The sequence below is a fragment of the Schistocerca nitens genome, chromosome 6 (assembly GCF_023898315.1).
Source record: "Schistocerca nitens isolate TAMUIC-IGC-003100 chromosome 6, iqSchNite1.1, whole genome shotgun sequence".
NCBI classification, from domain to species: Eukaryota; Metazoa; Arthropoda; class Insecta; order Orthoptera; family Acrididae; genus Schistocerca; species Schistocerca nitens.
In genome coordinates this window covers 600,368,217-600,381,754 of record NC_064619.1, presented here as the reverse complement: position 1 = coordinate 600,381,754, position 13,538 = coordinate 600,368,217, and the positions used below count along the sequence as shown (strand labels likewise).

Genomic DNA, 13,538 nt, shown 5'->3' with positions numbered 1-13,538 from the left:
ACATCTCAAGTCTTGGTGGCACACCTGTGGCTATTATACTATTGCTCATTTTTAACACCCAAACCTCCAGATGTCAGACACTCAGATGGGTACCAAACATTGTATGGCGATAGAGTATCAACCAAAACTCCAATTTAGTTCGTACTATGTGCTGTCGTCCAGCGAAACGGGCCTAAACTTTAGTAAAAATAACACCATAACTACGGAGCACATCAAAAGCAAAATTATGAAACACTAATACCAACAGCTTCCGTGGGGAAGTTGGTACAGCTTTAGATCTTCGTACCAAGGATCATGGGTTCAAACCCCCAATGATGACTTTTTTTTACAGTGTTATAAGTGAAAATGTTATATCTCCTTCATCACGCGTGGTGTCTGTTCCGTAGCACATGTTTCGCCAGAACACCACTCCTATCTAAACAAATGTACTCTATAGGTTTACTACTTTCAAGTAACGAAACGAAAGCAGGCTGCCAAAAGAACATTGCTGCGAACTTCGAAAAGTCCTTTTACGTGTTAGGAAAATGTTCTTCCATATAACAGTTTCACACGAACAGTTAAATTGTTATCAAAGGGGTTTGAACGCAGGGCCTTTGGTACACCGACCTCAAGCTCCTCCAACTTTTTTTTTGTTGCATTTGTTTGGCGTACGTCCCATGACACACGTTCAAGTTCATCAATGATCCATTCTATTTTTGTTTTTTTTTTATTGTAGAGGGCGGCTAACCCTCTGACCGAACACGCTGAGGTACCGTGCAGGAACCAATTCAACATCACGAGATCTGCTAATCAAACATTCACAGATATGCTTTTCCTGTCCTTCGTCGTTCTGGTGTTACTTTTAATTACCGTTTACGCACCTTCTACTGGACGATAGCACATATCACGAACTAAGTCCGTGTTTTGGTTGATACTATGTCGACGTACAATGTTTGGTACGGATCTGAGTATGACTTCTGGAGGTTTGGATGTATGTTAAAAGCTTAGCTCTCTTAATCAGTTTTTCAGTGTACGTGACTTTGTTTTAACAGGCTTTCGCGCTCGTGGTGGTGGTAACATGTTTACCTGCGTTGTTTCATTGTTGAGATACGGATCGAATTCGTGACATATCAAAAAATTTCCTTCCTCATGATATCTGTCGCATGATAAGATAAATTAACTTCAGTTGAAGTAAAATCCATTTCCTGCAGGCTACACTATTGTAACTTACTCGCACGCCAGAGCTAATGCTCTATAATCTGATTTTGGGTTTGTGAAGGAGAAATACTTGCAAGAACATTAACATATGCACCGGTTTACTGCAAAGTCTGCTTCGCAGTTTCAGGGTGCATGTCCTACTCACACTTCAAAATCTTAAAAGTTATAATAATAGTGATAACCAGTTTTCTCGCCGGCCGCGGTGGTCTCGCGGTTCTAGGCGCGCAGTCCGGAACCGTGCGACTGCTACGGTCGCAAGTTCGAATCCTGCCTCGGGCATGGATGTGTGTGATGTCCTTAGGTTAGTTAGGTTTAAGTAGTTCTAAGTTCTAGGGGACTGATGACCACAGCAGTTGAGTCCCATAGTGCTCAGAGCCAGCCAGCCAGTTTTCTCATGGTGCAGTTTTTGAATAATGATGTATACAAAATAGACATTATGTTGTGGAGAAACCAGGAACGGAATTTTCCGGTAATGCAACTGAGAATAATGTTGCTACGAAACAGAGCAATGGTTGCAGACTGTATATACTCTAATCAAAATATCCACGGGTGTACTGCCGCTCTACAGTGTCCAACGGGCACAATATTTCGGCGATCAAACATGTCGCCATCATCAGGTGAACTGACGTACTGAGCTCCTGGCGGCGGCCGATTTAAATACCCTCCGCCCGCGGCGCGCTCCCTCCGCTGTCCGCGCCCCGCGTCACGGTCGCGCGGTGGAACAGATTGCGACGGCGTCTGAGATGACGTCGGAGTGATGGCTCTGTCCGCCGTGGTCGTCACAACTATACGTTTGCTCGATTTACTCTTGATTAACCCAATCGCTGGTTCCCAAGCCTTGCTAAGATTATAGCCACAGTCACGGTTTATGAGGTCGTCATTGGTGCGAATTTCGATGACCTCTCTAACAACGCTGTCCCAGTATCTCGGCGTCTGTACCAGAATCCTCGTGCGTTCATACTCCATAGCGTGATTTTCCGACAAACAATGTTCAGCGACCGCCGACTTGCTCGGATACATCAGTCGAGTGTGCCTCTGGTGTTCACGGCATCGATCCTCGACGGTACGCATCGTCTGACCAATATACGACTTGCCACATTGACACGGAATCTGGTACACGCCGGCCTTCCTCAAACCGAGGTCATCTTTGGCGCTCCCCACCAGTGCACGAGTTTTATTCGGAGGACAAAACACAGTTCCGACCCGGTGTTTCTTCAAAATGCGGGCGATTTTCCCCGAGAGTGCGCCTGTATATGGAATAAACGCAGTGTCTACCTCCTCCCTCGTGATTTCATCCACCTCCACAGGTTGTGCTGTAGTGGTTGGGCGGAGAGCACGTTGAATCTGCCACTCTGAGTACCCATTTTTTCGAAATACAGTTCTCAGATGTTCCAATTCCTGGGGTAGACTCTCTGCGTCATTGATAGTGCGCGCCCTATGTACTAGAGTAGGAAGGCCGGCGTGTACCAGATTCCGTGTCAATGTGGCAAGTCGTATATTGGTCAGACGATGCGTACCGTCGAGGATCGATGCCGTGAACACCAGAGGCACACTCGACTGATGTATCCGAGCAACTCGGCGGTCGCTGAACATTGTCGGAAAATCACGCTATGAACGCACGAGGATTCTGGTACAGACGTCGAGATACTGGGACAGCGTTGTTAGAGAGGCCCTCGAAATTCGCACCAATGACGACCTCATAAACCGTGACTGTGGCTATAATCTTAGCAAGGCTTGGGAACCAGCGATTGGGTTAATCAAGAGTAAATCGAGCAAATGTATAGTTGTGACGACCACGGCGGACAGAGCCATCACACCGACGTCATCTCAGACGCCGTCGCAATCTGTTCCACCGCGCGACCTTGGCGCGGGGCACGGACAGCGGAGGGAGCGCGCCGCGGGCGGAGGGTATTTAAATCGGCCGCCGCCGCGACCGAACCCAGTTCCCTCTGAGCAACCATAGCGTACGGATCTCCGTGCCGTCACGTTCACAGGAGCTCATTCCGTCAGTTCACCTGATGATGGCGACATGTATGATTGCCGAAATATTGTGCCCGTTGGACACTGTGTACCGGCAGTACACCCGTGGATATTTTGATTATAAAATACGCCGGGAGAAACTCAGGGATTGTATATACTCTATTCGATATAGCGAAAGGAAAGGAGGCAGGTTTGGATTAAGCTTCCCTTCGAGTATGGTGTCATATGTTCGGATTGGCGAAATATTGGGAAGGAAATCGGCCATGTCCAATTAAAAAGAACCATCCCAGAGTTCGCTTTCAGCAATGTGGGGAACTGCAGAAGACATTTATCTGCTTGACAGATATAAGTGGTGCTGGAGCTACAATTGCTCTGGCACACCAGGCTGCTAATATCTGCTATTCCTTCGTGTCCCTCGTTAGTTACCCTCATCACAATGTTTGCTACGCCCAGTCCAAAGTCTTTTCCAGTATAGAGGCCCGAACCCAGTTGCTGGACAGACTCACTTAGTGGTAGTCTTCGGAGGCAGATGAATACGAGTATACAGGGTGTTACAAAAAGGCACGGCCAAACTTTCAGGAAACATTCCTCACACACAAATAAAGAAAAGATCTTATGTGGACATGTGTCCGGAAACGCTTAATTTCAATGTTAGAGCTCATTTTAGTTTCGTCAGTTTGTACTGTACTTCCTCGAGTCACCGCCAGTTGGCCCAATTGAAGGAAGGTAATGTTGACTTCGGTGCTTGTGTTGACATGCGACTCATTGCTCTGCAGTACTAGCATCAAGCACATCAGTACGTAGCATCAACAGGTTAGTGTTCATCACGAACGTGGTTTTGCAGTCAGTGCAATGTTTACAAATGCGGAGTTGGCAGATGCACAATTGATGTATGGTTGAGCACGGGGCAATAGCCGTGGCGCGGTACGTTTGTACCGAGACAGATTTCCAGACCGAAGGTGTCCCGACAGGAAGACGTTCGAAGCAATTGATCGGCGTGTTAGGGAGCACGGAACATTCCAGACTGTGACTCGCGACTGGGGAAGCCCTAGAACGACGAGGACACCTGCAATGGACGAGGCAATTCTTCGTGCAGTTGACGATAACCCTAATGTCAGCGTCAGAGAAGGTAACGTTGACCACGTCACTGTATGGAGAGTGCTACGGGAGAACCAGTTGTTTCCGTACCATGTACAGCGTGTGCAGGCACTATCAGCAGCTGATTGGCCTCCACAGGTACACTTCTGCGAATGGTTCATCCAACAATGTGTCAATACTCATTTCAGTGCAAATATTCTCTTTACGGATGAGGCTTCATTCCAACGTGATCAAATTGTAAATTTTCACAATCAACATGTGTGGGCTGTCGAGAATCCGTACGCAATTGTGCAATCACGTCATCAACACAGATTTTCTGTGAACGTTTGGGCTGGCATTGTTGGTGATGTCTTGATTGGGCCCCATGTTCTTCCACCTACGCTCAGTGGAGCACGTTATCATGATTTCATACGGGATACTCTACCTGTGCTGCTAGAACATGTGCCTTTACAAGTACGACACAACATGTGGTTCATGTACGATGGACCTCCTGCACATTTCAGTCGAAGTGTTCGTACGCTTCTCAACAACAGATTCGGTGACCGATGGATTGGTAGAGGCGGACCAATTCCATGGCCTCCACGCTCTCCTGACCCCAACCCTCTTGACTTTCATTTATGGGGCCATTTGAAAGCTCTTGTCTACGCAACCCCGGTACCAAATGTAGAGACTCTTCGTGCTCGTATTGTGGACGGCTGTGATACAATACGCCATTCTCCAGGGCTGCATCAGCGCATCAGGGATTCCATGCGACGGAGGGTGGATGCATGTATCCTCGCTAACGGAGGACATTTTGAACATTTCCTGTTACAAAGTGTTTGAAGTCACGCTGGTACGTTCTGTTGCTGTGTGTTTCCATTCCACGATTAATGTGATTTGAAGAGAAGTAATAAAATGAGATCTAACATGGAAAGTAAGCGTTTCCGGACATATGTCCACATAACATATTTTCTTTCTTTGTGTGTGAGGAATGTTTCCTGAAAGCTTGGCCGTACCTTTTTGTAACACCCTGTATATGGAACATCAGAATTACAATGCAGAACAGAATTAAAGGATGACTTTTTCGTAACACCGTAATCGACTGCGACGCATTGGCTCAAAGGTGCCTACAACCCTCCTCTGTAATGGTGCAAAAGTGTCGCACCCTGCGACGTTTGCCGGCCGGTGTGACCGAGCGGTTCTAGGCGCTTCAGTCTGGAACCGCGCGACCGCTACGGTCGCAGGTTCGAATCCTGCCGCGGGCATGGATGTGTGTGATGTCCTTAGGTTATTTAGGTTTAAGCAGTTCTAAGTTCTAGGGGACTGATGACCTTAGAAGTTAAGTCCCATAGTGCTCAGAGCCATTTTGAACCTGCGACGTTTCAGACAGAAATGTGTTGATATATGTGAAAAAGGTATTGTGAGCTGCAATTAGGGTAATGATGCCACACTGGGACCAAAATTCAACGCAATTCTACCAAACGCCACCGTGGACGTGTCACACGATGAGAAGTTCGTCATAACCCCTCTCACCAACGTTTCACGCCTCCTTTCGCCGTCTCTGTAATGGACGTCACAACTGCGACACAGCGTTGAAAAAGCGTTCTTTTATTACGGATGGCCGAAAAAAACGTTTCAGACACAACACTGCTCAGAATCGACACAGAAAGGCATATAGGGCGTCAATGAAACTGCACCTTTTCCTGAGGCGTTGTTTTCCACACATCTCGCGATCGAAAACGACAGTTCGGAGTGCGATGAGCAACAGCAAGATGTTTTTGACATGTTTTGACACTGCCGACAGTCACGGTCATTTCACCTCTTCTCTATGGACATTGTGGGGCTTCATCCCCATTGAACCTGATGACACCCATTTGGATCAGAACGCGACCACAGTTTTTGCTCTCGTATACAGGTTGGAACCACTGGGGACCATTCAAACACATTCGACGAAATTTGAATGTGATACAAAGCAGCAAAGCGTATTTATGCTTTTCCAACACTCCAGTCTCTTGCCCTTCTGTGGCGTGATCTCGTGGGAGTACAACGTTATCACGTGCGTGAATAAAATTGCAAAGGGTCCGTTTAAGGGTCTTCAGTTCGGCAGCGCCCTCCGTGCCACTCGCTCATCTTTGTTGAGCGCGTTAGAAATGTGCTTTCAGAAGGTTGGACACGAAATCAGCCCCGCACCTGCTCTAGCGCCTATGGAATGGGCAACCATTTCGACACACCTTTTCTGGGGTTTGCCTACCCTCTGACGCTAGGGCAGCCGTCAGGCTGAACTGGTCAGTTCCTGACAGGCACTTTTGTAACGTACCCAACGAAGTTGCGTGGGTGGCACACCGCGTTGTTGCCGAACTTGGAGGTGGGGGGTGGGGGAGGCGGTCTTACCCCTTTTCCGTTTTATTCGCACACATGTTAATGTTGCAGTCCCTCGGGATCACGCCATAGCAGGGCGGAAAACAGGATGGCTAAAAGAGCGTAAGTACCCTTTGCTGCTTCGGTTGCCGCTCAAATGTGAACGGTTTTGAAAGGTGCCTAGTGGTTCCAGCCTGTACACAGGAGCAAAAATTGCGGTCGCGCTGCAATCCAAAGGGATGACAACACGTTCAGCGAGGATGCAGCCCTACAGTGTCCTTACAGAAGGGCTGAAACGTCCGAGGGTGTTAGCAGTGTCAAAAGACGTTCGAAGTCCGTGGTTCCGCGTAGCGCCCCAGTCTGCTCTCTCATGATGTCTACTGAGGTCGCTGATATGGAGTACCTGGCAGTAGGTGGCAGCACAGTGCACCTAATATGAAAAACGTATGTTTTGGGGGTGTCCGAATACTTTTCATCACATAGTGTATATGGGATGCCTTGCAACGTTCTGTTCAGAAGAGATCTGCATCCCTCGTACTTTTACGGATTTATGGACAGCCCAGCAGGGTTCATGGTGTCAGTTGCCTCCAGCACTACTTCAGACATTAGTCGAGTCCGGGCCATGTCGTTTTGCGGTACTTCTGCGTGCTCGCGGAGGCCCTACTCTATATTAGGCAGGTGTACCTGTTTTTTTTTCTTTCTTAAGTGTATATTATCGTACTGATTGAGCCCGGATCGTTGTGCCGTGTGTGTGTGTGTGTGTGTGTGTGTGTGTGTGTACGTGAGCGGGGTGGGTTGTGGACGGTTGAGGCTTGGCGACGGATATCAGCCAATTACTCCAAAAGCATGTTTATGTTGTTATAAATGTAACCTTCGAAAATATACACAATATGTGGCTTCGTGGTGGGCTACGTCAAACTATAGTCCAAAAATATGCATACCCTTTGTCCGTGCGTAGCCTACACCTGTACCGGCTTGCTGAGATCATCTTGAGTTATACAAGACGTAACGACTGTAGTACACGCTGAAAGACATGGTCATTAATACGATGGTGTTGCTTTTCAATCTTTCATCTATGTATCTATGTACCAAGATCTGTCAATCGACAATAGAATATCCCACAGCGGAGGCTAGAAGTGAGTAAAAAACAACAAAAAAAACCACGTAATTTTCGTCAACTTCGTACAACTTCGTAACAGTGCTATCTCCACCATTTGACAGCATCTCCAACGTTTCGGGCACTCTGACACGGCAACTCGGCAACATGTCAAACTGAACTCACGTGGGCTGTTGTTGCTCGATTCTAGGGTTTTTTTGCTTGTCAACGGTGTCTGTTATCCAGTCGCTTTAGTTTGTATTTGTCAGAAGAGAACCATCCCGGCTCCAGAGAGTTTCTCTCTGGCTTCAAAGTATGGGGTATCTCTGATGGAAAATATACAAGTTAATATATCTAAGGAAATATTAAATATTGAAAAAAATTGACACCAGTGTCATAGCCCCTACTAAACTATCAACAGCGTCCGCATATGTCATTATTACAAGAAAAGATAAACGTCTTTTCGAGACTTTTTTCAGATCTTGCACTCTAATATGCGGATCGTCTCAGTGTCCAGCGCACAGAATGTGGCATACAGCAGTCAGTCATTTCGAGGTGGTCAGAGTCCTTCGTTACCAAAAGTGTAAACGTATGGTCTTTCCTTTCTTCACGTTCTGCATTTAGGATCCCTGGACATGTCACACGAGTGTACGAGTCCTCGTCACAGCCAATCAGAAGCACCTGGATCCAAGAAGTCCTCTCGGAGCATCCTCTTCGTGTTGGTGTTCCTTTATTATTGCATCAGCTCCGTCGTTTATTCTTCCATAACGGCGCGGTGGGCAGTGGTCATAATGTTTTGACTTATCAGCGTCTGTGTATTTACTAGAATGGTGACTTTGTCACACCTTTATTAAATAATTGTCATGTTTGGTTTGTTTTTAGGTTCAGCCAGTGTCTGCAGTCCTGGTACACACTGAAATCGCCGTACCACAGTATCGTAGCGCGCCGCCACAAAAGCCAAAATAGCGCTGCCCATCTCCACTTTTTGCATTCTGGCCCTAGAAGGGCCAGTCGGACCCCCGCCGACCACCAAGTCTACCTATACTAACGGCGTCGTTGGACGCGGTATAGGGGGGGCGGGAGGGGGGGGGGATGAGGTCAGCAGACAGCTGTCTCGGTCATTGGCGGGGTTCCTGACCTTGGCCTCACAAGCCAGGTGCACCCGTCACAGTCCCCCCCTTATGGAAGAACCCTGGTTGGTAGAGTGCACGCTGAATAACATGACCAGTTGATGTGCAGTCGGCAGGGCACGCTTGGTGAGAACGGTAGTTGTGGATATTGTGGACAGGCGCTGTAGGGGCAATACCAAACGTTGGAGGATAAGTGCCGTTCTAAGCTGAAACCTACGATCACATTTTTTGTAATTATTAAGTGGAGCCCCTCCACGCTCACATCTGCGCAGTGATCAATCAAAAAGATCTACTGTCACCTCTGATTTAGGTCGTACCTACGAAAAATTCCGCTGAAAACGCAATAAAAACAGCGATTTCATTTCATCTGTCTTTTTAACCATTTGTAACTTTCAGAGAAGCGTCATGTGTGGCGAATTTCGAGTAAAACCTGTGCTCTTTTGTTTGGTCTCATCTAGGGTTGTGCTACAGTACTGCAGATTGGGGATTTCAATGTGTACCAGTATTGTGAACGTATACTATCAAAGGGACAATCTAAGACAAAGACAGCCCATAAGAAAATTGGCAACACTGTACCCTTTTGTTGCAGGTGGAGGAGCCATAAGAAAATTGGCAACACTGTACCCTTTCTTGCAGGTGGAGGAGCCATGGAAGAGGGAGAAGAGCGCAGAGGGACTCTGGTAGACGACATGGTGGCGTTAATGTCGTCCGGGCATGCTGCTGACGTCACCATCATGGTGGACGGCTTCTGGCTGCCCGCACACAGAGCTGTGCTGACTGCGCGCAGCACTGTGTTCGCCGCCATTTTCCGAGAGCAGGTGCTGGAAGTTACTGGCGGCAGCATCACTGCCATTGACATGAGCCACGAGGTGCTGGGGCAGCTCCTGCAGTTCATGTACAGTGACGAAGCGCCCCTGCTGGAATGTGTCGCTGCAGAGCTGCTCGCAGTTGCCGACAAATACTGCGTGTCCCTCCTGAAGCAGCAGTGCGAGGAGCAGATGATTTTCGGACTGACCGTGGATAATGCTGCAGACAGCGCCGTTCTCGCCTTTGAACATATGTGCCCGAAGCTGAAGGCGGCGGCCATCAACTTCATCAGCTCGCACTACAAAGAAGTCATGGCTACAGAGGGATGGACGAACGCCCTTCGGCACCACACTGAAGTCAGTGTGGAGATCTGTCGTCTGCTGGGGGACGCTAAGACTTTAGAGGCAGAATGGTATGAATTCCTGTGTGGTTTCTTTCCTGTGAGCTATTCCTTGTTTTTCACTTTTTTTATCGCAATAGCACGGTTATGTTACGTATTATATCCTTGTGCAGCAGCGGCCAAGATGCAGAGGTGTTTAAATTCCCGATAGCGCTACTCTGTAGGGTGTGGCCTGATGATACAGCACACCCAGAACAAGTCCTTGCTACACAGGTGGCTGCGCCGGTCGTGGTGGCCGAGCGGTTCTAGGCGCTTCAGTCCGGAACCGCGTGACTGCTACGGTCGCAGGTTCGAATCCTGCATCGGGCATGGATGTGTGTGATGTCCTTAGGTTAGTTAGGTTGAAGTAGTTTTAAGTTCTAGGGGACTGATGACCTCAGATGTTAAGTCCCATAGTGCTCAGAGCCATTTGAACCATCTGAACAGGTGTCTGCATTGGATTTAGAAATTCTGTTGACGTTTGACCAGAGAGTTGCATCACAGTAGTCGTTGGAATGAAATACTCAAATATGATTTTTACAGTAAACTAACACTTAAGAAAATCATTCAGCATCTCACACTGGAAAATATTATCAACATTTTCAGTTAAATACTTCAACTGTAGTTTTTACTATGACATTTTACTTCAGCATATCCACATGTCATGTTGCTCTATAGTGGTATTCAGGTTCGCCCCGATAGCTGAGTGGTCAGCGTGACGGATTGCCGTCCGACGGGCCAGGGTTCGATTCCCGGCTGGGTTGGGGATTTTCTCTACTCAGAGACTGGATGTTGTGTTGTCTTCATCATCATTTCATCCCCATCCGGCGCGCAGGTCACCCAATGTAGCGTCGAACGTACGAGGCCCGTTTTTTTAAGTAAGTACCGTTTTGAAATAAAAAAAAGACGTGCTATGATATGTCATAATTTTATTTTTACATGAAAGCCTGTACCTTAATCTACTTTTCTACATAATTTCCGTCAATATTGAGGCACTTGCCATAACGTTGTACCAGTTTTTGAATACCCCTCTCATAGAAGTCTGCCGCCTGACTTGTTAACCATTGCATCACCACTGTTTTGACTTCGTCGACGCTGACCGCCCAGGTGTCTCTTCAAGTGCAGGAACGGATGGTACTCACTGGGCGCAAGATCGGGGCTGTACGGAGGATGATCTAGAGTTTCCCATCGAAAAGATGTGGTGAGATCTTTGGTCTGATTCGCCACATGTGGATGGGCATTGTCTTGCAGCAAAATGATGCCCTTGCTCAACTTCCATGGACTGTTGCTTTGATTCTGCTGTGACGTAGGCCGGCCGAAGTGGCCGTGCGGTTAAAGGCGCTGCAGTCTGGAACCGCAAGACCGCTACGGTCGCAGGTTCGAATCCTGCCTCGGGCATGGATGTTAGTGATGTCCTTAGGTTAGTTAGGTTTAACTAGTTCTAAGTTCTAGGGGACTAATGACCTCAGCAGTTGAGTCCCATAGTGCTCAGAGCCATTTGAACCATTTTTTTGCTGTGACGTAGGCCACCCTTGTTTCATCGCCCGTAACAATTTGGCTTAAGAAATCATCACCCTCGTTGTGGTACCGCTCAAGGAAAGTCAATGCACTGTATAAACGTTTGGTTTTCTGCATATCCGTCTACATTTTCGGTACCCAACATGCGCACAATTTTCGGTAATTCAAGTGCTCGGTCACAATGTCACACAAAACACTACGAGAAACATAAGGAAAGTCATCCCGCAAGGAGGAAATCGTAAAGCGTCTGTTTTCTCTCACTTTATTGTCCACTTCCTGCACCAAACTTCCATTAACGACCGAAGGACGCACACTCCGTTGTTCATTATGCACATTTGTGCGGCCATCTTTAAACGCTCTCACCCACTTTCTTACCATTCCACCACACATAATGTTTTCTCCGTAAACTGCACAGATCTCACGACAAATATCGATCGTTTTTAGGCCTTTAGCACAAAGAAATCTTATAACAGCCCGTACTTCACAGTCGGAGGGCCTCACTATTATCGGAGGCATCTTAAACAGTCAGTACACAACGTCAACAAGGAAGAGTCAGACTGTAATGGCATCAGTGCGTAGATTAAGGTACAGGCTTTCATGTAAAAATAAAATTATTGAGATATCTTAGCACGTCTTTTTTAAATTTCAAAACGGTACTTACTTAAAAAACACCCCTGGTAATAAGACCCGCACAAAGGCGGCCGGACCTGCCCCGTAGGGGGCCTCCTGGCCAATGACACCAAACGCTCATTTACAATGGTATTCAGGGGTATCAGCAATGTCCCATCTTGCTCGCCATTTACAACCTCCCCCGTAAGGGGCCTCCCGGCCAAACACTCATTTACAGTGGTATTCAGGGGTATCAGCAATGTCCCATCTTGCTCGCCATTTACAACCTCCCCCGTAACGGGCCTCCCGGCCAAAGACACCAAACGCTCATTTACAGTGGTATTCAGGGGTATCAGCAATGTCCCATCTTGCTCGCCATTTACAACCTCCCCTGTAAAGGGCCTCCCGGCCAATGATGCGAAATGCTCATTTACAGTGGTACTCAGGGGTATCAGCAATGTCCCATCTTGCTCGCTATTTACAACCTCCCCTGTAAGGCGCCTCCTGGCCAATGACGCCAAATGCTCATTTACAGTGGTATTCAGGGGTATTAGCAATGTCCCATCTTGCTCTCCATTTACAACCTCCCCTGTAAGGGGCCTCCCGGCCAATGATGCCAAACGCTCATTTACAGTGGTATTCAGGGGTATCAGCAATGTCCCATCTTGGTCGCCATTTACAACCTCCCCTGTAAGGGGTCTCCCGGCCAATGACGCCAAACGCTCATTTACAGTGGTATTCAGGGGTATCAGCAATGTCCCATCTTGCTCGCCATTTACAATCTTGCGCAAACTGGACTTGCGACTGATCGCAGTGAAACTCCTCCCACTGGTCAATCTTGTAATGTTCTACACAGTGATGTCCCTTGCGATATACAATTAATGAGTTGTTTCGAGTGATTATATCGTATGTCTCCCGAATGTAACTATGGAGAACATTAGTGGTACCAAGCCCAATTCGTGTTATTTATAACATGATATCCTATTGTAATAATTCCACGATATGCCATTGTCGGCCATGCATTATTACCAACTAAGCATTTGGTTAGAGGACCCTGCCCATATTGCTCCAAACGTACTTAATTGGGGAGACATCTGGGGACCATGCTGGCCATGGTAGGGTTTGCCAAGCACGAAGACAGGCAGCAGAAATTTTCGCCATGTGCAGACACCAATCATCTTACTGAAATGTGGGCCCAGGATGTCTTATCATGAAGAAGGGCACAGAATATCGCCGACGTATCGCTGTGCTTTAAGGGTTGCACGAAAGTACAGCTGAAGGGGTCCTGCTATGGAATGAAATGACACTCCAGACCATCACTTCTGACAATCAGCTTGTTATCCCACTGCTGTCCAGAGCGTCTCCAGACATGCCTTTTCCACTCATT

The 13,538-nt window shown here is 47.6% G+C and overlaps 1 protein-coding gene across 1 annotated transcript in view; it reads left to right on the top strand.

Moving 5' to 3' along the window:
• LOC126263087 (leucine-zipper-like transcriptional regulator 1) overlaps positions 1-13,538 on the top strand; it is a 79,115-nt gene that overhangs the window by 33,148 nt on the left and 32,429 nt on the right. The window contains exon 2 of the mRNA XM_049960087.1: positions 9,475-10,057. Coding sequence (XP_049816044.1) covers positions 9,486-10,057 — 572 coding nt within the window. The 5' untranslated portion in view covers positions 9,475-9,485. The remainder of the gene's footprint in view (positions 1-9,474; positions 10,058-13,538) is intronic.